This window comes from Malaya genurostris, chromosome 3 (assembly GCF_030247185.1).
Source record: "Malaya genurostris strain Urasoe2022 chromosome 3, Malgen_1.1, whole genome shotgun sequence".
Taxonomy (NCBI): Eukaryota; Metazoa; Arthropoda; class Insecta; order Diptera; family Culicidae; genus Malaya; species Malaya genurostris.
The window spans coordinates 165,018,445-165,039,715 of NC_080572.1; the positions used below are offsets into that span (position 1 = coordinate 165,018,445).

Genomic DNA, 21,271 nt, shown 5'->3' on the forward strand with positions numbered 1-21,271 from the left:
CAGAGCTTTGAAAACGTTGTGTGAAAATTTACGTGCACTGAACTTTTCCCTTTGTCGGAAGGCGGAACTTTTCCCTCTGTCGGAGGTGGAACGGAGGAAGGCAGACGGATCCTTTCCAATGAGCGATGAACAGGTAACGGCTTCCTTCATTCGTTGGAAGTAAGTCAGCAAAGCATTCCTTATTCGAATCCCTTATTCAATTCGCTTGATATTGAGTAATATTTACTCACTCGAGCTAATTTTACCATTTGTAGCACTGAGTAAATGTTACTCAGAATTTGACAAATACCATATTTACTCAAAAGTGAGTAAACAAGCTTTGCTCACTATAGAGTAGTTCCACTTTTAACGAAAGTGAGTGAAATTGTACTCACTTTAGAGTAACATTGAACGAGCGTGTTTGCATGTCATCTGTCATCGAAGATTAAATAAAAAAAAAGATTCCCTCTCATCTTCAGAACCAGTGTATGAGTATAGTGAATAAAGATTTTATAATTTTCTAGCGTTTCGGTGAGATATTGCTGTAAAAATAGTTGATATTTATTGTTAAACAGAACAACTATCAAATGCGTACACAAATTAAGCATGTGATATCAGCGCACGAAAAGAAAGAACAATTTTTTTATGGACTTTGACGTTTCAACATTTCTATTTTATGCTGCTAGTGGAGATTTTACACTCCCCTTTTGTGGACGGATATTATTGAAAATTGATGAAATCGTTTCCGTCTACATATTTCTAACGATGCATTATTCAAGTGTATAAAATGATTGTTTGTTCTTGAAAGTAACTTTGTTTATTTTTTGAAAATTCAATAAATTTGCTGTCTGGAAGAGTAAATGATCGGACTCCAAACGGGGCGGACGTCTTATGTTTAAATACATACAAGCCTTTACTAGTATTATATCCTTTGCAGCGTTTATAGCGTAGTCTATTTTATCTCTGAAAATGTGATACGTTTGCAATTTTTAAAGCAAGTTTTTGTGATTATTCTCAACTTTTCAGCACATTATGAGCAAACTTCCAGTGTTAATCGTATAAGCATCTGAAGCAATTGTTACCAAGAAACGGTACATATTGGATGTATAAGACAAAGCTGGCGAAAAGTCATTCCTGCAGTAGAATAGCGCTATATCAGCGCGTAAATAAAAACACTAGAAGGGGAGACTAATCGAATTTATGAGTCACAAACGCTGATAATCAGTATATAACAAAGCGTTTGAACTATGGCTACAGCAGCAAGAGATTATGTTGATTTAGAATGCTTTTTAGTGACGAAACATTCATGGAAAGGTAAATACAAGAGAATTCTTTCGATCGGATCCGGCGGCGTTTCAACCTACAACTTGGATAAGTTTGATCTTACTAATCGGTGGCATTATAGTGAGGTGGTCAGTGCGTTGCCAAATAAAACTACAAATGTGAGTATATAAAGAAAAAAATATTCAATATTCAAAAGTTAAATACCTAACAACAAAACATTAATTTTCAGACCACATCTGAATTTGTGCTGAATCTACGAAAAGATAAAAAGATCGACACCATCAAGCTGTCTTCTGAATATCGAAATGAAATTCTCACGTCATTGATGAAATACTATAAAGAGTTCTCCGAAAAACCAAAGCAAATTCTGGTAAGTGTAGAAAAACTTTACGGCAACTTGTTTTTGTTCTGACGAAGGTTTTTGCCCCGTTTCTTCTCTGTGAAACATTTAAATGCATGAATACCATTTGCAGTTCCAACTTCAATTATTTAGCCTAGCGATTAGTGAGACAAAATCGCAGATATTTAATTCGTTTCTGAACACCATATTTATGATGGCTTGCAGAACCAAAATGCTAACTTTCGTTTCGCTTTCTGTTCCAGGATGATGTAGAATGTCCTACTGAGTCCTATCAGAGTGCCACACCTCCCTTGCGGTTTTCTGCTGCTAATGTTAGGCTAAATAGTTGGATTAGAATTCTAGTGTCGTCACTGCTGCTGCAACCGGGTATCAGCGAATGTTTGCCGTGTTGTGAGCTCGAATCATATGTGAGTGTGTGCAGCTTTTGTTCTTTTTTTTGTTGTTACTTCTATTCCACTTTTCCGAGTGCAGAGAACTCTGGCTATCTAGTGTTGCACGTTCACTAGTTTGCTTGCTGGCTAGGGTAGTATGTTTATTTTAGTAAAATATCTCAATCAATTATCAGTTGCAAAATTTAAGCAATTGGAATATTAACACCAATTTAGTATTCATTAACTAACATATTATCATATATAAAACAATCATTAAATTTATATGTAGTGCTAACAACAAGAAAAAGGTTTATTGATGCATAAGTAAACCACAAGTGCACGCAATTAGTATACTTTTGACGGGGAACCCACAAATCGTATCAGTTCATTGTTACTTGAATCCGCTATGAGGTAACGTAGGTTCAAGATAAATAAAGTCGAGGTCAAATACACGAAAGGACTTATGATTTTCAGTCTGTTGCTCGTCGGGATAAATTGTAAACTTAGTTGATGATGATTTTACTTAATATCGAAAGACAAATAATTTGTTTGTTAATTTTTGCTTTCATCAATAAGTTCACTAGATTCATGCGTGTTTCATTATGAAAATTACGATGTGTGTAAGATGTTTAAAAACGTGGTGTTATTGAAAGAATGTTGAACCTCTTGAATGAATCATTTAAAAAATTTTAAACTCTTTCCAGAAATTTGACGCATTCAAGCACCACTGGTCGGGCACAACGTTACCAGCAGTGCTGGAAGTCACCCCTAGTTCATTGGATCAACTTGATCCCACAACAAACACAGTGTTAGCCAGTTATAACTACAAAGACATCGATAGCATAATAGGAATTCAGGACTATAGCGATGGCATTGTACTTGCCTACGGAGGTCACAACAGGTTGCATCTGTTCCGGGTTTCCAACCATCATGATGTAGTGCAGATGATTGTGAACAATGCCCAACAATATCTGGGCATTGAGATAAAGGTGTTGAAGAATCAAATATCGTTGGATCAGTTCGAGCGAGATAGGTTCGGATCATTCAGTGGTGATCAGCATCAAACTTCACTGTCGGAGTTCATTGTTCAAAAAATCACGCCTCGTCACTCGGAACCGATGCGTCGAATACTTTGTCTGACAGATACGACCATATTGGAGCGGGATCCACAGACTTATAGTGTCTGCACACTAAGACCTTTAATTGAAATTTTTGCTCTAATTCGTCACGATGAGAACATTCAAAAATTTTCTATTGAATACAAAAATGGTTTGACCAGATCTTATCTGACAAATGATCGGTGAGTAGTTTATTGTAGTGTATGCAATCGAAGTCTTCTAGCTATCATATTGTAATTTTTCGATTCATTCCAGGGATTCCTTGCTTGCTACGTTACTTGATTCGGTACGTTCGTGCGGTAATCAAGATGTCCATGTGCGAATTTCAAAAACTCCTAGAGGTAAACGTGTCGGACCTTTAACGGCTCCAGTCGATGAAGAGACCGAAGCAAATTTGCTTCGATACATTATCAGTTGTTATCAGTACCCAGTGAAGCGGTTCGATATTCTGGAAAGGTTTAATGCTAACATACCGTACAGTGGATTAAACTACAGTGTTACTCAAGAGGTTGGTGATTTTGTCGTCTGAAAACTCAGTTTACCGAATATCATTTACTTATTTACAGAGCTTATTCTCCGAAAACAAAGAGCGCCTTATAACTGGAGCTCTTCAGCAGTTGGTCGGAGGAGGTTCGAAGGAAGATTTGAATCAGTTAAATAATGTAGAACTTGAGGCATCCTTTCACGTATTGCGTCGCTTGTTAGCTAGCAAAGTCGGATTTGCCGCCTTCACTAACTTACCAGGCTTTCGTGAAACTATCGGTCTGCGCGTGGTACATGCTCTCAAGCGTAACAATTTAGCTGTGACTTATGCTGCGATCGACATGATAAACTCCCTTATGCATCCAATGCATGCGGAATATGAACTGAAGCAAGAACAGTTGAACAAATCTTCTCTGCTACACTCCAAAAGCTTTCTAGAACAGCTGCTAGACATGTGGTCTAAACATGTTAATTTGGGATCCGGAGCGTTAGTGTTGTCAGCGATGTTGGATTTTTTAACCTTTGCTCTGTGTGTTCCGTACAGTGAAACGACGGATGGAAAACAATTTGATATGCTTTTAGAGATGGTTGCTAGTCGGGGTCGTACGCTATATAAACTCTTTCAGCATCCATCGTTGGCAATCGTCAAAGGAAGTGGGCTGGTCATGAGAGCACTTATCGAGGAAGGTGATATATCTATCTCCAATCAGATGCAAACCTTGGCTCTAGATGAAGCAGCTCTCTGTCACCACTTGCTAGTTGCACTGTACACTCCATCGCATGATTCAACCATGGCTACACATAGACAACTATCACGGCATTTGGTAGGACTGTGGATCACGGATAGTAAGGATGCGATGAGCTTACTAAGAAGGATTTTCGTAAGTAACTTTAGCCATTTTTGTTATGAATCTTTTCTATCGGCATTTCTTGATTGAGTCTTCTCAAAATTACTGCGAAACGGTGATAAGTTTCTGATCACAAATTTCTCGAGTTCTACTAATGATATCAACTTTCTTTTTATCCATGCCATTGGAAATATTCATCCCGTTGCTTGTGTTTTTTAACGACGGTTTTGATGTAGTCAGAGGCATGTTGGTCTCGTTAATTAACTGGTTTAATATACACTGAAGTATTTTTAATGCACACCTTCGAAAAATCGTTTTAAAAACGCATAGCTTCGAAGAAAATTCCTATACGAAATTGTTTATGCCAGATATCAGAAATGCGGGAGTCTACCAGATACGGTGTAATCTTGAAATTTCTTACTTCTTTTCAAAATTCGACCTGTAGATGAATGGGTAGAGCTTAATCGCGAATATCTTGAGTTGTACCAAACACAGCAACATAATTCTTTCGCCATGCCATCAGAAATATGATCAGTAAATCATGATTAGACTTTCAACAGTATGAAATAACCATACATAACTCAAAAATTTAATTTTCTCAAACTTTTTTAAACAATGAGAAACACTCATTAGACTTGCTTGGGTAAAAAAGCCTTTCCCGATGCTCAACTGGACGAGTACTTTTATTATTATTATTATTATTATTATTATTATTATTGTAAAATCAACAGACACATTGTAGTCTTAATGATAATTTCTAATACTAAGTAAAAATTTAGCTTGAATTGTTTTGCGTGGAAGGTTGAAGTCATATCCAGATGATACATGATTGAACGATCTTTGCAAGCCTATAACGGCACCGTTTATTCCATGGTTGGGGAGACGTAGAGGTAGTTGAAGAAATGCGTTGTTACGGAGAGCACGGGGACGAACACTTCACGAAGCAAAGCGGGGCAGTCAATCCTATCATTCAAAATATCAGCTATCATCAAAGCACGCGACAGATCTCATCGTACTTTTAGTGTGTCAAGACCAACCAGCAATCCGCGACTTTCATAGGTCGGCAATTGACTCCTAGGTAATCGTCGAAGAACAAAACGTACGAATCTACGTTGTATAGATTCTATTCTATGAGCTCCATTGAGGTAAAGAGGGTTCCGAACTACTGTGCAATATTCCAAAGTAGAACGAACGAGTGTACAGTATAGAATCTTCAGGCAATAAATATCATTGAAGTGCTTAGCCATTCTAAATATGAATCCCAAACAGCGAGAAGCTTTCGCAACAATGTAGTTAATGTGCTGTTTGAACGATAACTGCTCATCGAGAAAGACACAAAGATCTTTGACGCATGTCGATCTACTAATCATGAATCCTTCAAGATAATATTCGAAATTGAACGGTAACTTGTTTCTTGTGAACGTAATGATAGAGCACTTTTCGGGATTCACTATCTGTTCGATGGATTGCACATCCCTACTGCGGGTGAAAAACAGAAACACATACACATGTATTTTTCGCTTCTATATTTTCTATCAAAATAAATGACGCACTTGTAATTGCATTGTCTAGAGAAACAGACGCGTGTTTTTTTAGGCGACCAATAGAAAGAATTTTCCCGTTCTCAATAAAGCTTACAGTCCACTAAGTATCGATCTACAAAAGGTCCTTCGAGCCGGATCCGGGAAAACCAGAGAAATCGACGCGATTCTCGTGAAAAGTTTCGCGATTCCGTGTGAAATTATACGAACTGAGCATTGGTTCGTGCTGTTGCCGAGCGAATGTTAATGACGCGCTACCAGTTCACTGTGGTGGTCATTACAAAAAAGTGAAAGAGTATTTTTACTCTTATCTGCCCGACGCATCCGCGTTCCGAAACGCGAAATTGCGATAATCTGATGCAAAATTAAGCAAACTCTTGAATTGTTCGGAAAAGGTTACGTGACTAAATTTCGCCAAATGGCGGACAAAAAATAAAGTGATGTAGTGTGCAAAAAAAATGTCGTCACCGAGTTCTAAGTCGCAAAAGACACCTAGAACACCCGTACAGATCTTGCCAACTCCTGCTGGCGAGCAGAAAGTGTTGAAAAGGAAAAGAGAAGAAGTAAAAAAGATGGAAGATAGATTGCAAGGACTGGTCAATCAGAGAGCGGCAGTTTTCGGAAAGTTGAATCGAGTGAAAAATGCCTTGAAGAGCAGTGCAAGTGATCCGAATCCAAACATTAGAAACATTCATTACCTCCAAGTTCAGCAGAAAACTGTGGATAACTGTTACAATGACTGTAATAGCATCCAGAATCAAATTTACGAACTGCCGCTTTCTGAAGAACGCATAAACGAAGAAACTGAGAGCTACGTTGAATTCGAGTCACTGCATAATGATGTTGCTGTGTGGCTGGGCATGCTGATGGATGCGACATTGAAAACAGAAGTCGCTACTGTTCCGCCCGCGATGGGGCCCTCCAATCCTGCTCACCTGCAACCTGCGATTCCAGTTCAGCCCTATGTACAACCGCTGCAAGTCCCATTACCGACCTTTGACGGGTCTTACGAAAAATGGTACTCTTTTAAAGCAATGTTTATTACTGTAATGAATCGTCATGAACAAGAGGAACCAGCACTCAAACTGTTCCACCTGCGAAATAGTCTTGTCGGACAAGCAGCTGGCATTATCGATGAAGATTTAGTCAATAACAATGACTACGACGCAGCATGGTTGATGCTCACTCAAAGATACGAAGACAAACGCGTCGTCGTTGACAAGCACGTCGAAAACCTGCTCAATTTGCCAAAGATTAATCTGGAAAACGCTATCAACATGAGAAAAATGCTTGATACTTGCATAAAGAATGTGGAAGCCTTGAAGCACCAGGACTTGCCAGCAAAGGGACTCGGTGAGCAGATGCTGGTAAATCTCATAGCAGGAAAAATGGACAAAAAGCTACGAGTAGCATGGGAAGCCCGTCAAAAGAAAAATGTACTTTCAACATATGAAGCGATACTGGAGTTTTTACAAGAGCAGTGTCGAATTTATGAAAAGCTCGAAACGAATGTGAAGCCGTCGTCGGAGAGTGTAAAACAAAAAACGATGACAAGAAGTCATACGCTTATAACAAGTGAACTGAAAGATGAACGTAAGTGTCAATTGTGTAAGGCAAACCACGAACTTTGGAAATGCGAAGCCTTTAAAAACAAAAGTGTAAGTGAAAAATATGAAGTGCTTAAAAAATGCGGTGCCTGCTTCAATTGCTTAGGAAGAGGTCACCGTACCAGCTCATGTTCTTCGTCGCGTTCTTGTCGAGAGTGTGGCAAGAAACATCACACCTCGCTTCATGCGGTAGACATTCCGAACAAGGTTGCGAATAACACCTCGACGAAACCACCAGAAATTTCCGCAGAGCCGATTGTACAGCTTGATTCGAATCCCACAAACAGATCGCAAATGGAATCGGCGACTACCTTGTGTTCAACAGACGTAAATTCCAAGAAACAAATTCTTCTTTCGACTGCCGTGATATTAGTTCACGGTTTTGGTAACACTCCTTATCTGTGTCGTGTGCTGTTAGATTCCGCTTCCCAGATGAATTTCATTACGGAACGATTCGCAAACCTTCTCTCGCTGAAACTGATGCCCACAGACGTTACAGTTAGTGGTCTAAATGGTAAAATGACCCGCATTTACCGTATGCTGCGAACCAAAATAAAGTCTTGTCACGGAGACTTTAGTATCGATTTAGATGTGTTGGTAACTCCTCGGATTACTGGCGATTTACCGGTGAAATCGTTTGAAATATCGGAATGGCCCCTTTCAAGCAAAAATGTTCTAGCTGACCCAAAATTCAACAAACGAGGACGTGTCGATATGCTTATCGGGGCCGAATACTTTTGGAAATTATTAGAAGATGGTGTACTCGAACTCGGTGCGAATCTTCCGACATTGAGGAACACGAAATTTGGCTGGGTTGCCGGAGGAGTAATCGAACTCAACGCGCCGATAATTGCCCGCACCTTTTGTCAGGTGTCTGATGACGAATCGCTTGTTGAGTTACTGAGAAGTTTCTACAAGGTGGAAGCTTGCGACGAAATCCGTATCATGCCTAAGGCGAATGACGATATGTGTTTAAGGCATTTTCAGCAAACACACTACCGAACTGAGGAGGGGAGGTACGTTGTACAGCATCCATTCAACGAACGCAAAGATGAATTAGGAGACTCGCGCGAGATGGCACTGAAACGCTTTCTGAATCTGGAGCGGAAGCTATATAGACAACCGGAGTTGAAGGAGCAGTACTCACAATTCATTCGAGAATACGAGCAACTTGGGCACATGCGAGAAATACACGAGCCGATTGACGAGTATCCGGGATCAGTCTATTATTTGCCACATCATTGCGTGCTTAGGCCATCCAGTACGACAACGAAATTAAGAGTCGTATTTGATGGATCTGCAAGGACTTCAACAGGCGTTTCGATTAACGACATTCTAATGACTGGACCAACCATACAAAACGACCTGTTCGCAATTCTACTACGTTTTCGAGGATTTCAATACGTTTTCACACTGGATATTCCGAAGATGTTTCGGCAAGTAAGAATCCACCCACAGGACACGAAGTATCAACGCATCTTTTGGAGATACAACGAGAACGATCCGTTAACGATTCGAGAGCTGCAAACAGTTACATATGGTTTGGGCTCATCGCCGTTTCAAGCAACAATGGCGCTGAAGCAAGTTTCAATTGATCACAAGGACGAGTTCTCGGAAGCCGCCATGGTAATCGATAAGGGAACGTACATGGACGATATTCTGACAGGAGCTGATACATTATCAAAGGCATGTCAACTTCAACGTGATGTGAAGGACCTTCTGGCAAAGGGCTGCTTCAGTGCTCACAAGTGGTGCGCTAACCATCCAGAAATTGTTCGAGATGTTCCTGAAGAACTTCGAGGAAATGATTTCGAAGTCGCTGACGACAATCCGAAAATAATAGTAAAAACTTTGGGCATGACGTGGAATCCAATGGAAGATTGGTTTTCTGTTACCGTTCCAGATTATGACAATTCAAACGATGTTACCCGTAGGAAGCTATTAAGCCAGCTGGCTAAAATATTTGACCCGCTGGGCCTTTTTGGTCCAGTAATTACAACCGCGAAGCTGATTTTACGGGAAGTAGGTGAGCTGCAGATTGATTGGGACGATCCAGTTCCTCTTACCATAGGCAAAAAGTGGCGAAACTTTCGAAACGAAATGACTATCCTGAATGAGATGAAATTGCCAAGATGGGTCTCTTGCAAAGATGTTACAAGGTTGGAATTGCACGGGTTCGCGGATGCCTCCGATTTGGCATATGGAGCGTGCCTTTACGTACGCACGATTCAGACAAACGGTTCTGTCCAAATGAAATTAATTTGTAGTAAGTCACGCATACTACCAAAGAAAGGAACAAAAATGAAGGCCATCACAACCCCTCGTGCAGAACTACTTGCTGCTCTGCTGCTCGCCAGACTGATCGATAAGCTCTTAGATGCTAGTGAATTAGATTTCGAGTTGGTACATCTCTGGAGTGACTCAAAAATAGTACTTGCTTGGATTAAAAAATCTCCACACATGCTACACACTTACGTTTCAAATCGAGTAAGCGAAATTCAACGATTAACTTCGAATTGTATCTGGAATTACATTCCTTCTCATTCGAATCCCGCTGATTTGTTATCTCGGGGAGAACAGCCAAAGCTTTTAGTCGACTCAAAGATGTGGTGGATGGGTCCGCTATCATTCAATTGTTCAAATACCGTAACAATCGAGAGCACCGAAATTACTGATGATCAATTACCAGAATTGCGAGCTGGGATAATGCTGACGATAACCGATTCTTCTAAACGAATGTCGATTTTTGACAAGGTAAGCAGTTTTAATAAGATCGTACGCAGTGTCGCCTACCTAGTACGCTTTACGATGTATATTATATCCAAGAGGAAGACAGTTTTGAAGGGTTTACTTACTGCTGAAGAAATGCAGAAGGCCCTATTGTTAATAGTACGACTGGTACAACGCGAAACATTCCAGCAAGAAATATTAGCATTGACAGATGGTGTCAATACGAAACATCGTCTCAACGGATTGAAAGCCTTCCTTGATCCGCAAGATGGAATTCTGCGAGTTGGAGGACGAATCAAGCGAGCGTTTGTGCCGTACGATAGTCGCCACCAGATGTTGTTACCAGCCAGACATCCGATCACTGAATCACTTGTTCGACACATGCACTTAGAGAATCTACACATCGGTCAGAAAGGTTTGCTAGCAATAATAAGACAACGCTACTGGCCATTAAACGTGAAAACCACAATTCGTAAGGTGATTCGGAATTGCATAACATGTTTTAAGGCGAATCCCTTGAAGACAACACAATTGATGGGTGATTTGCCGTCATATCGTATACGACCGGCGCCTGTGTTCGCTAACACCGGCGTAGATTATGCTGGACCGTTCTGGGTGAAGTCACTCTCTACCACCCGTAAACCTCAGTATACGAAAGCCTACGTGAGCTTGTTTGTATGTATGCAGACTCGTGCCATACATTTGGAACTTGTTTCCGATTTAACGACGGATGCATTCCTTGCTGCTCTGAGACGTTTCATCAGTAGACGCGGATGTCCGAGATCAATCTACTCCGATAATGCTACTAACTTTGTAGGAGCTAAAACTGAGCTACATGAGTTGTGGCTTTTGTTTCAGAACCAGTCTGCTACCCGAAAGATAACGTCATATTGTACTAACAAAGGCATCGATTGGTCTTTCATACCACCGCGCAGCCCGCACTTCGGAGGTATTTGGGAAGCTGGAGTAAAGCAGGTTAAATATCATCTCAAACGGATTGTCAGTGATCGAAGGCTGACATACGAGGAACTGTACACTACGTTGACTCAAATTGAAGCTGTGTTAAATTCTCGGCCTTTAGCACCGTCCTCAGACGACCCCAGCGACTATACAGCTATAACACCTGCTCACTTCTTAGTCGGCCGTGAGATGCAAGCAGTAGCTGAACCATCTTACTTGCATCTAAAGGAAAACACTCTTTCGAGATGGCAGCTGGTGCAGACAATGTTGCAGCACTTCTGGAAACGGTGGACTGCGGAGTATCTGCCAGAGCTCCAGAATCGATCGAAATGGCATAAGACGAACGAGATAAATGTGGGTTCATTGGTACTACTCGTGGACCAGAATGCACCACCGTTTCAATGGCCTCTTGGAAGGATCGTCGCTGTGCATCCTGGAAATGACAGCGTGACGCGCGTTGTTACTGTGAGAATAGCTAATGGAGGAGAGTTTAAGCGCGCTGTAACGGAAGTATGCTTGCTGCCCCTCGACCAGAAGAAGGTTTGAAATAATTATTTCAACGCCGGGGAGAATGTTCGATGGATTGCACATCCCTACTGCGGGTGAAAAACAGAAACACATACACATGTATTTTTCGCTTCTATATTTTCTATCAAAATAAATGACGCACTTGTAATTGCATTGTCTAGAGAAACAGACGCGTGTTTTTTTAGGCGACCAATAGAAAGAATTTTCCCGTTCTCAATAAAGCTTACAGTCCACTAAGTATCGATCTACACTATCATATGATTAATTTTGCACCAATTCGCAAAGATTTCCAATTGCCGTTGAAGAAATGCCGCATCTTCTGAGCTGCGGATGGTATGATAGATCATGAGGTCATCAGTGAAAGAAACTCGTGGTCCATCCAGACAAAGATCGAACATTTCTTTTTGTGCGTTAGACGGGACTGGAAGTTGTGGTGATGACCTTCCACCAACAATACCAAAAACTGATCTTCTTATTGAAGTAAAGCCTGTGTAAGGAACAGAACTCGAAACTAAATTCAAAACTTGAATTCTGATCCATATAAATTCTGAACATAATTTAAGGTTTGGAATTTAGTTTCAGATTTTAATGTTTCAAAATACAGTTTCAAAAGGTAAAACTAAGACTCTGGACCTGAATCATGATTCTATAAAGAAAGGCTATAATATCACTAAAAACCGACTTTTGAAACGAGGCCCGCATATACCATTCCACTCAGTTCGGCGAACTCAGCAAATGTCCGTGTGTGTGTGTGTGTGTGTGTGTGTGTGTGTGTGTGTGTGTGTGTGTGTGTGTGTGTGTGTGTGTGTGTGTGTGTGTGTTAGCAGCAATTGTTGGTAGACGAATCAACGCGGTCTGTGTGCCACTATATGCTTTTCTTAGACGGATCATAATTTGCACGTCGCCCAGGTTGCACTGTGTCTTAAGTGCACCGCTTAGCTCCTCTGCTGAGGTGACCTCGTCTAGGTCCTTGCATATAATCATCGTTTCCGGGCATAGAGCTCCTTCACCCAACGATTTAGTCTAGAGCTTCTTCATGGTCGAGCTGTCGAACGTAGGGTCCTTTTTCAACTCGAAAAGCATTTCTCCTTTTTGCGTGCGCCTCCGGGTTCTCTCTGACCTTCTTGAGGATTGCTGCGTACGTCATAGTCCTTTGACGAGGCACAGACTTTTCTTTCTCCTTCTGCTCCAATTTTCTCCGCTCCTTTCGCTTTTGCTGACTCTTTTTTTTCTCTGTTTTCCGGCCAGCAACAGTATTCTATCCTTCCTTTTGCTCATCCGCCTCATCAGCGGAGTCCTCGTCTAAGCGTATGGGTCTCTTGGAATCGCCTGGTCTCTCGTCTCCTGGAGATGTTCTTGGCCTCTTTGGAGTAATGGAAGCAGAGACATTATCCACCCCAGCAACCCCCTCTTTCCCTTGTTTCGTTGAGCTCACCGGAGCTGCACTGGTGCCTCCCTGCTTCAGAGAACTCATGATAGCGGCAACTTTAGTGGATGTTAATATACGTTCCGCTGTGTTTGCTCGTTCTACTATCGTTTCGTACTCTTTGACGGCCGATACTACCGCCTTCCGAATTCTGTGGACCATCTCCTTAATTTCTTTGTGGATGTTGTTCTTTGCGTCCATGAAACTATGGAGCTCATCCACTAAACTTTTCGCTTCTAGTACTCTCGGCTTCTGCATTGTTTTGTTCAACACATTCTGCTTTGGCTGGTGCATCTGTTGCTGCTGTTGTTGCGGCTGCTGTTGTTGCGGCTGCTGCTGTTGCGGCTGTTGCTGTTGCGGCTGCTGCTGTTGCGGCTGCTGCTGTTGCGGCTGCTGCTGTTGCGGCTGCTGCTGTTGCGGCTGCTGCTGTTGCGGCTGCTGCTGTTGCGGCTGCTGCTGCTGTGACTGCTGCTGCAACTTCTGTTGCTCCTTATCACGAGACTGGTTTGGTTTTGCAGGGGCGGAGATCTCGATAAACCGCCTTTGGCGAACGGATTCATCGTTCCAACTTCCTTTTGATTAATGCTCTCTTCCATTTTCCAGGGTCCCCCCTTCGGACCGCTATCTCCACCCGAAGTAACTAGTTGCCTTCTGTGATCCCATGGTTATCTATGCAAGCAGTGAGGTCATGCTAGGCTTGACACGGCCCCTCGTGAGAACCGCGTTCAGAGCCGGATCGGCGTAAGTCGGGAATGTTACATCCGAGCCTAGTACTCATCATGCTTGATGTACGGGTATCGAACGTATCCGAATTCCTGCCAAGGTTTTACCGGGACGGAGGCAGCCGTACTGTTATCCTACTCGCCATTTCAAGTCGATATCACCCTTCCTTACTGAGGGAGCAGAACAGCACGACTGTCAGCCCAAAGTCGTCATATCCTATCCATAAACCGAAAAAAATCCTGTCCGTTGATGTACGCCATGACCAGTATACCATAATCAGAATTTCACTGATATTAATCCTGATGTGTCGATGGGCACTCCCGCAGGGCTTGTGTGCTTTGAGCGGCACACGGTCGTTAGGAAGGGCTTGTCTGCGGATACATGCAGCTTTTTATAGAAGTTCAACAGAGACCACTGCCAAACCCCACCACATCCTAGACAAGCCCCGCAACTCGCAGTTGCCGAGGGAGGGGTCGTCAAGCCCTTGGAAAAAGTCCCTGCTGCCCCTTGTGGTGTGTGTGTGTGTGTGTGTTTTTTTTTTTTTACAAGGTGAAATGCATTTACGCACGGAGTGTGGGACTCTCCACAGGACTACCCAACTGTTGATTGGAACTACCCACTAAAACACCTTGGATCTCCAACCCTACCTCCCCGGCACCACCGCTAGGTATTACTTCGGGGTGGAAGGCTATTGGTGCTCACAGCACCCTCCCCAGTTTTATGCAGAATGGGGATCAGCATCCTGCTCTCGAGGGATCGACCAGTTGGATGACGAGGTCGGTCCAGTGATGCCGGCTGGAGGGTAACTTCCAGTTCACTGGCGCCTCGACGACCCAAAACTGATGCTACGTCGCGGAACTACTCGACTAGTCTCCGCCGAAAGATCTAGTCTACACCGACGGAGGGTTCCCCGACGAGGGAAGTCCTCCCGAACCGACGCTTACGGTACGCGTCTACGACCCGACCGAAAGGATGCCTAAGTCGATCCAATGATTCCGGTTGGAGCGTGGCTTCCGGTTCACTGGCGCTCGGACGATCCTATCGGTATCACGCGACGATCTACTTATCTAGTCCCCGACAAAGGATCTAGACTACTCCGACGGAGATTTCCCCGGCGAAGGAGAATCTCCCGACACCGAGTCTCTTACGCCACACGGGACACCCGATGGAGTGCCGAGGTCGGTCCCGCGATTCCGGTTGGAGCATGGCTTCCGGTTCGCTGGCGCCTCGACGACTCGAATCGGTGTTGTGGCGGCTACTCGACTAGCCCCCGCCGAAGGATCTAGCCTACACCGACGGAGAGTTCCCCGACGAAGGAGGCCCTCCCGAAACCGACGCTTTCGATTCCCGTCAACGCCCGACCGAGAGGATGCCTGGGTCGGTCCAGTGATTCCGGTTGGAGGATAGCTTCCGGTTCACTGGTGCCCTGACGATCCTAGCGGTATTACACCACGATTTACTCGTCTAGTCCCCGACGAAGGATCTAGACTACTCCGACGGAGATTTCCCCGGCGAAGGAGAATCTCCCGACACCGAGTCTCTTACACCACACGGGACACCCGATGGAGTGCCGAGGTCGGTCCCGCGATTCCGGTTGGAGCATGGCTTCCGGTTCGCTGGCGCCTCGACGACTCGAATCGGTGTTGTGGCGGCTACTCGACTAGCCCCCGCCGAAGGATGTAGCCTACACCGACGGAGAGTTCCCCGACGAAGGAGGCCCTCCCGAAACCGACGCTTTCGATACCCGTCAACGCCCGACCGAGAGGATGCCTGGGTCGATCCAGTGATTCCGGTTGGAGGATAGCTTCCGGTTCACTGGCGCCCCGACGATCCTAGCAGTTTTACGTACTACTCGTCTAGTCCCCGACGATGGATCTAGACTACTCCGACGAAGAGCTTCCCGACGAAGAAGGTTCTCCCGGACCGACGTTTATTCGCTGATCCCTCTTGAGCCTACTACGGTACGCGTTGATCCGCACTCCATTTCCGCTGCAATATGCCCGCAATTTGGGATGCCGCGGTCGACACTGCGTTCCAGTTCTCTACGCAGTGGCACATTCTCTGGATCAGGTTTTCGGTGTGGTGTCCCTGCCGCATGCCTCCAGTAGCTCACTCCTTTGAGCCGCGAAACGGGAACATGCGAACAAGACGTGTTCAGCCGTCTCGATCTCGTCTGGGCAGCCAGGACATACAGGGGATGCGCGTGGCCGAACCTGTGGAGGTACCATCTGAAGCACCCGTGGCCTGTGAGGAATTGCGTCAGGCCGAAGTTCACTTCTCCGTGAGGTCTATCTAATCAGCTCGAGACCCTAGGTATGAGCCGATGTGTCCACCTGCCCTTGGTTGAGCTGTCCCACTCTTGTTGCCATCTGCGTAGAGAAGCGGCTTTGAAGGCCCTACGGGCGTTCCTGTCTCCTCGCATGCTGTAGCGCTCCGCGTCTTCCTTCACTATCAGACCGATAGGCATCATGCTTGCAACCACGCAGGCCGCATCCCTCGATACAGTGCGGTATGCACTGATTACGCGAAGACACATCAGTCTATGCGTACTCTCCAGCATCTGTGCGTTGCGTTCCACATTTAGTGCCGACGCCCATACCGGGCTGCCGTACCTGAGGATCGAAACTGCCACTCCTGCCAGTAACCTTCGTTTACTGGAGCGCACAGGCGAGCTGTTGGCCATCAAACGGGAGAGCGCCGCGATCGCTGTTGATGCGCGCTTGCAGGCGTATTCAACGTGCTTGCTGAAACTGAGTTTGTCGTCAAGCATCACACCCAATTGCTTCAGTGATCTCTTGGAGGGGATCACGCAATCTCCGGCATGTACCAGCGCCTCCTGTTCCGATTTGCGGTTGTTTACCACCATCACCTCTGTTTTGTGGTGCGCGAGTTGCAGTTTCCTGCTACGCAGCCAGTCCTCCACCAAGCAAATTGAGTGTGATGCACTCAGTTCGACCTCTTCGATGGATTCGCCGTAGACTGTCAGCGTGACGTCGTCCGCGAACCCGACTATCTTGACACCCGGAGGGAGCCTCAACCTCAGTACTCCATCGTACATTATATTCCACAGGATCGGGCCCAAGATAGATCCCTGTGGTACTCCAGCCGTGATTGGAGTGCTACGTGTGCCTTCGTCGGTCTCGTAGAGCAATACTCGGTTCTGGAAGTAGCTTTCCAGAATCTTGTGCAGCCCTTCCGGTACTCCTAGTCGAAGTAGGGAATCAGCAATGTCTGCCCAGCAAGCACTATTGAACGCGTTCTTGACGTCTAGCGTTACTACCGCACAGTAGCGGATCCCTCGTCGTTTGCGCTGTATAACTACCTCCGCCGTGGTTACCACCGATGTTATGGCGTCCACCGTCGACCTGCCTCTGCGGAACCCGTACTGTTGACTGGACAGTCCTCCTGCCTCCTCTATGAAGGGGGCTAGCCTGTTGAGGATGATTTTCTCAAGGAGCTTACCCACAGTGTCTATCAGACAGATTGGTCTATACGCCGAAGGATCCCCTGGGGGTTTCCCAGGTTTCGGTAATAGTACCAACCTTTGTCTTTTCCAAATGTCTGGGAACATACGCTCGTCCAGACATCTCTGTATGACCTCCCTGAACGTGTCCAGTTTTGTCATTATAGCCGCCTTTAGAGCCACGTTCGGGATACCGTCTGGCCCCGGGGCTTTCTTTGTATCGAGCGATCTCGCCGCAGTGAGCAACTCCTCGTTCGTCACCTTTACGACTTCATTCGCTGGTAGCGGAGCTGGCTGCCAGGGGGACGTGTCGTGGTGGGGAAAGAGAACCGTTATGATTTCCTTCAACCTCGCCGGACTACGTTCAGGGGGTGCTAGCGCCCCTCTCGTTTTGGCCATCACCATCCTGTAGGCATCGCCCCATGGGTTGGAGTTGGCTCCCTCGCATAGCTTGTCGAAACAGGCTCTTTTGCTTGCGCTGATGGCCTTGTTTAGTGCTAGCTTCGCCGCTTTGAACGCCGTGTTCCTCTCCATCCTCATCTCCGCTGATCGAGCTCTTTGCATCCTTCTTCTAGCCCTGAGGCAGGATGCGCGAAGGCGTGCAATTTACTCGTTCCACCAGTAGACCGGTGGTCTATTGGTCCTCGGTTGAGCCTTTCTAGGCATGGTCGCGTCACACGCCCGTGACAAGATAGCGACCAACTCGTCCCCTCTCAGGTTCGCGTTGTGCTCCTCTAATTCGAGGGCAGCGCAAAACGTTTCGCGGTCGAAGTTAGCCACCTTCCACGCTAGAGTTTTGGGAGTATTTCTCCTCCTTGTGCTTCTCGCCAATTGGCCGATCGTGTAGCGAATGGCTAGATGGTCGCTTTGGGTGTAGCCATCATCAACTCTCCAATTAAGATCTCCAGCTAGGCCGGGACTACAGAAAGTCAGGTCGATAAACGACTCGACTCCATTCCGCTGGAAGGTACTTTTCAGTCCATCATTCGCTAACACGACGTCCAACTTGGCGAGGGCCTCCAATAACGTCTGTCCTCTCCTATTGGTGAAGCGGCTGCCCCAAGCCGTTGCCCACGCGTTGAAGTCTCCGGCTATCACCACCGGCTTCCGACCCACCAGGTCTGCGGTCAACATGTCGACCATCCGAGTGAACTGGTCTATTGACCATCTCGGTGGTGCGTAGCAGCTACAATAGTAAACTCCGTTTACCTTAGCTATGGCTACTCCCTCCGCTTGTGTTTTCACCACCTCTTGCACTGGGTATCGACCAGTCGTCAAGATCGCCACCGTCTTGGCTTCGTCAGACACCCAGTTCCCGTTATCTACCGGTGTGTGATAGGGATCCGAAAGAATCGCGACATCAATGCCCCATTCCGTCACTGACTGGTGCAGCAATTGCTGGCCAGCTGCACAGTGATTTAGGTTCAGCTGTACTACTTGCATGCTGTTTTACTCCCTCCACTTGTTGAGCAAGTAGGTCCGCCCATGACGTGGTTTGTGGCCTTCTTCTTGCTCGCGCATAGCATGCAACGTGGCGTTCTTTCGCATGCATACGCCTTGTGCCCCTCGCCGCCGCAACGCTTGCAGAGGTTGCTCCGGTCTGGGCCTTTGCAGTTCCACGACTTGTGGCCAGGTTCGAAACACCTGAAGCACACGTCGACCACCGGCGGTTGGTAAGCGGTCACTGGGCATACCGACCATCCGACCTTTAGCCTGCCCACTTTGAGGACCTTATTGGCATCCGTGGCCGATAGCTTAAATGTAGCTATCTGGGTGCCCTGTGGTCCTTTCCTCATGCGGATGGATTCCCGTGAGACATCCACGCCTCCTTGCTCCTTGATGGCCATGGCAAGTTCTTCTGCGGTGGCGATTTCGTCCAACAGTTTGCACTGGAGTGCAACCTCGTTACGTAGGGCTCTAACTTCGGCCGTATCGCCCAGGACTTGTTGGGCAAGCGCAACAAGCTCCGTTCCGCCCTGAGCTCCCTTTTTAAGCTCGAGCAGCATCTCTCCCGTCTTCGTACGACGGATGCTGCGAACCTCTTTGCCAAGCTCGGCTAGCTTTGCCTCGCTCCGCATGGCCTTGAGCACATCGGCGTACTTTTCTTTGTCGGCCTTAACCAACAAAGCCTCTCCTTTGTCCCTAGCCTTCCTCGCGGGAATGGGCCCGGCCTCTTTTGGGACCTTTTTCTTCTTCGCGACCTTCACCCATGGATTCTCGCCGGGTTCGCTTACATGGCTCGGATCCGGGGTTCGAGTGCCGAGGTTTGGGTTGAGCCCCTCGCCACGTTCCTTCGCCCCATCATTTCCGCCATGGTCTTTGCTCCTTTTGGCCTTGGGAGTCAGGCGTTTACTGCCTGGAGAATCCCTGGCGCGTTTCCGGCGCTGTTTATTCCGCTCAATCGTGAGCCGGAGCGCATAGTCGACCGCCTCCTGTTTTTTGTCGGTATCGAAGGTGAAGGGCTCTGTTTGAGAACACTTCTCCGACTTTCCGCCACCCTCTAGCCGCACTATCAATGCCTCTTGGTCCCTTATAGCTACGTTCACGGCTTTACGTAGCTTCAGCAAGTTCGCCTTCAGCTCCTTGCTGATGTTGGATTTCTCCTGCGCGAATTCAATAATCGCGTCGAGTTGATCTATGACCGCTGTCATACTCGGCTTGATTATTTCCTTCCCTTGCTCCTGGGACTCAGGCTGGTTCGCTGGTTTGACATGGACATTGCTGTCACTCGTCTCCTCAGCTACTGCCTCGCTCTCCTCTCTCGCACCCGTTCTGGATGGAGATCTCCTCAAACCCCCTCTTGCGAAAGGGTTTACCTCCTTACTCGACGCCGATGTTGTTGTTGATGTAGAACTCATGTTTTATATGGGTCCCCCTTATGGCTACCGTCAAACCCAGCCGAAAGTAGTCGCTATCATGATCCCATGGTTACCTATGCGGTGCAGTGAGGCCATGCGAGGGTTGGCTTTACGCTCAGAGCCGGATCAGCGCAAATCAGGAAAAAGGGCATCTGAACCTACTTCCACCCAGTCATCCCAACCGGGTGGCTGAAAGTGAGACGGCGTGCCATAAGGCCTGCCACGGTTTTATGGGACGGAAGGCAGCTGCGGCATTAGCCTACTCGCCATTTCAAGCCGGTTCCACCCTGCTTTACTGAAGGAGTAGAATACCGCAGCTGTCAGCCCTAGTTTCTCTATATATTCCGATCTACCGTATCGTATCCATGGATGGTATGGTAGCCAGTATGCCATAGTTAGGACCTCACTGGCGTTAGTCCTAACGTGCCGAGTCGGCACTCCCGTTGGGCTTGTGCACTTTGAGCGGCACACGATCGCTTTGGTAGGACTTGCTTGCGGATACATGCAGCTTTTTGTAGGGGATTAGCAGAGCCCACAGCCAAACCCCACCGCATCCTAGGCAAACCCTACAACTCGCAGTTGCCGGGGGAGGGGTCGTCAAGTCCTTGGACATAGTCCCTGCTGCCCCATGGTGTGTGTGTGTGTGTGTGTATGTGTGTGTATGTGTGTATGTGTGTGTGTGTGACATTTCTCAGATTCAAATGAAAGGTCTTATGGTCCCATATATCGCCATTGAATTTTATCCCGATCCGATTTCCGGTTCTGGCAATATGGGCAAATCTATGAAAAAAAAAAAAATACCTTGGACATAGTCCCTGCTGCCCCATGGTGTGTGTGTGTGTGTGTGTGTGTGTGTGTGTGTGTGTGTGTGTGTGTGTGTGTGTGTGTATGTGTGTATGTGTGTGTGTGTGTGACATTTCTCAGATTCAAATGAAAGGTCTTATGGTCCCATATATCGCCATTGAATTTTATCCCGATCCGATTTCCGGTT

General features: G+C 46.1%; 1 protein-coding gene across 3 annotated transcripts in view; it reads left to right on the forward strand.

The window, feature by feature from the left end:
* Positions 1–412: 412 nt before the first annotated feature.
* The window catches only part of LOC131438289 (dnaJ homolog subfamily C member 13), a 56,251-nt gene continuing 35,392 nt past the window's right edge, over positions 413–21,271 (forward strand). For 2 of the 3 annotated variants that reach the window (XM_058608186.1, XM_058608187.1), the window contains exons 1-7: positions 413–510; positions 1,006–1,421; positions 1,493–1,633; positions 1,867–2,031; positions 2,700–3,295; positions 3,369–3,621; positions 3,680–4,477. In XM_058608186.1, coding sequence (XP_058464169.1) covers positions 1,227–1,421; positions 1,493–1,633; positions 1,867–2,031; positions 2,700–3,295; positions 3,369–3,621; positions 3,680–4,477 — 2,148 coding nt within the window. In that variant the 5' untranslated portion in view covers positions 413–510; positions 1,006–1,226. The remainder of the gene's footprint in view (positions 511–1,005; positions 1,422–1,492; positions 1,634–1,866; positions 2,032–2,699; positions 3,296–3,368; positions 3,622–3,679; positions 4,478–21,271) is intronic. The other variant, XM_058608188.1, reaches the window with a different exon arrangement.